The sequence below is a fragment of the Acanthisitta chloris genome, unplaced genomic scaffold (assembly GCF_000695815.1).
Source record: "Acanthisitta chloris isolate BGI_N310 unplaced genomic scaffold, ASM69581v1 scaffold27115, whole genome shotgun sequence".
NCBI classification, from domain to species: Eukaryota; Metazoa; Chordata; class Aves; order Passeriformes; family Acanthisittidae; genus Acanthisitta; species Acanthisitta chloris.
In genome coordinates, this window is record NW_008675746.1 from 4,582 (window position 1) to 6,182 (window position 1,601).

A 1,601-nucleotide genomic window follows, 5' to 3' on the forward strand; every position below is an offset into this window, starting at 1 on the left:
TCCTAACTTGTTTCTGTTTCACATCTGGGAAATAAGATGGTACTTGCTTCCTTCTGGGCTTTTAGAAGTGGTGTTTATTAAAAAACCCTCACCATTCAAAAAGCATGCTGTTACAGGCTTGAGCTCTCCTGGCTGCAGGCCAGGGAGCTGGTGTCAGCCAGAAAATGTCAAAACTTCCCTGTACCATGTGTGGGACCTGAGATTTGTCAGTGGCTGGTCACTGACAGAGGTGAGATGCACAGATCCTGTTTCTGATCTTAACTTACTTTGACAGCTGTGGATCCTGACTCTGGGAGCTCTGTTCGGGTTCTCCTCCTATGGGCCAATTGCTCTGTTTGGGGTGATAGCCAACGAAAGTGCCCCTGCCAACCTGTGCGGCACCTCCCATGCCATCGTGGCCCTCATGGCAAACGGTGAGTAACACCCGTTTCCCCCAAAAAAAGCAACCAAACCTGTGTGTATTCCTGATGGAGTGTGGCCTAGCCCCTGGGTGCTGAGTTACTGATCATGGGAAGCCACTTAAGGAGCAGAGAGAGTAGAGCTCTTGGGGGATGCTTCCTGCTGTGCCCGATAGGTTTGGTGTAGTGCTGTCAGGCCTGAGGACTGTGTATACATGTAGAAGTACTGGCAGGCTAAATGGGGGCACAGAAGCATTGCAAGGGTTCTGTTTTTCCTTACAGTTGGGGGTTTCCTGGCTGGACTGCCTTTCAGTACCATCGCCAAGCACTACAGCTGGGCCACAGCCTTCTGGGTAGCCGAAGTCACCTGTATCGGTAGCACGGTGGCTTTCTTCTTTCTGCGGAACATCCGCACCAAGATGGGCCGTGCTCCCAGGAAGGCTGACTGAGGATCAGCTGCTCGGTGAGGATGTTCCCATGCCAACATGAATGATGCTCTTTTTTGTTTAACTGGCCTAGAAGTGAGTTTACCTATTGCTGCAATCTAGATAAAAATGTCTCAATTTCTCAGCCACTGTCAGGTGCCTGAGGGCACCAGGTTCCTGCTACTGATCACTTTTTCCCTCAAGATGTGATAATTCACCTGGTTTACATTGACAATGATTTTACTGTACCTCCTCCTCACAGCACTTGGTGAAGCGAGCAGGCTCTGCAGCTTCAGCTTCCACACCCAGAATGTTCTCAAGTGACTGGTTTCAGGTGTGCTCACCTTTCGTCTTGTCATTACTGTTTGTCCAGCCATTAACAGAGACATTAATCAGTTCAGCTTTGCTGCTCAGGGGCCCTGAACTGAGCCCTTGCTGCCTGCATCTGTCCTGTCCAGCCATCCCGGGTCCCTTTGATGTGAAGTCTGTGTGCTCAGCCTTGGGGCAGCAGCAGAGCAGAGAATGGTGAAGATTGCAGTGCGGCCTCACGGCTTCTGGGCTGCTTTGACAGAAGCAAGGCTTTAGCTGTGCCCGGGGGGAGGTATTAGGAGTGAGGGGTGTTGCTGTGCACAGGTGCACAGTACTGCAGCACTCAGGGTTTCCAGGCGATTCCTGGTGTCCAGAGAAGCTCCTAGTGAACACAGTGCAATACCTGTGCACAGTGTTAATGATTTGCAGCAGGGGCAGTTGCTGCCAAGGCAGCTCACAGCCAGGACAA

The 1,601-nt window shown here is 51.5% G+C and overlaps 1 protein-coding gene across 1 annotated transcript in view; it reads left to right on the top strand.

Moving 5' to 3' along the window:
• Window positions 1-1,053, top strand: part of SLC37A4 (solute carrier family 37 (glucose-6-phosphate transporter), member 4) — a gene marked incomplete at its 5' end in the record, with an annotated part of 4,504 nt that extends 3,451 nt beyond the window's left edge. Inside the window, 2 exons of the mRNA XM_009075882.1 lie at window positions 275-413; window positions 681-1,053. Of these exons, the coding sequence (XP_009074130.1) occupies window positions 275-413; window positions 681-847 (306 nt within the window). The remainder of the gene's footprint in view (window positions 1-274; window positions 414-680) is intronic.
• Between the last annotated feature and the right edge of the window lie 548 nt (window positions 1,054-1,601).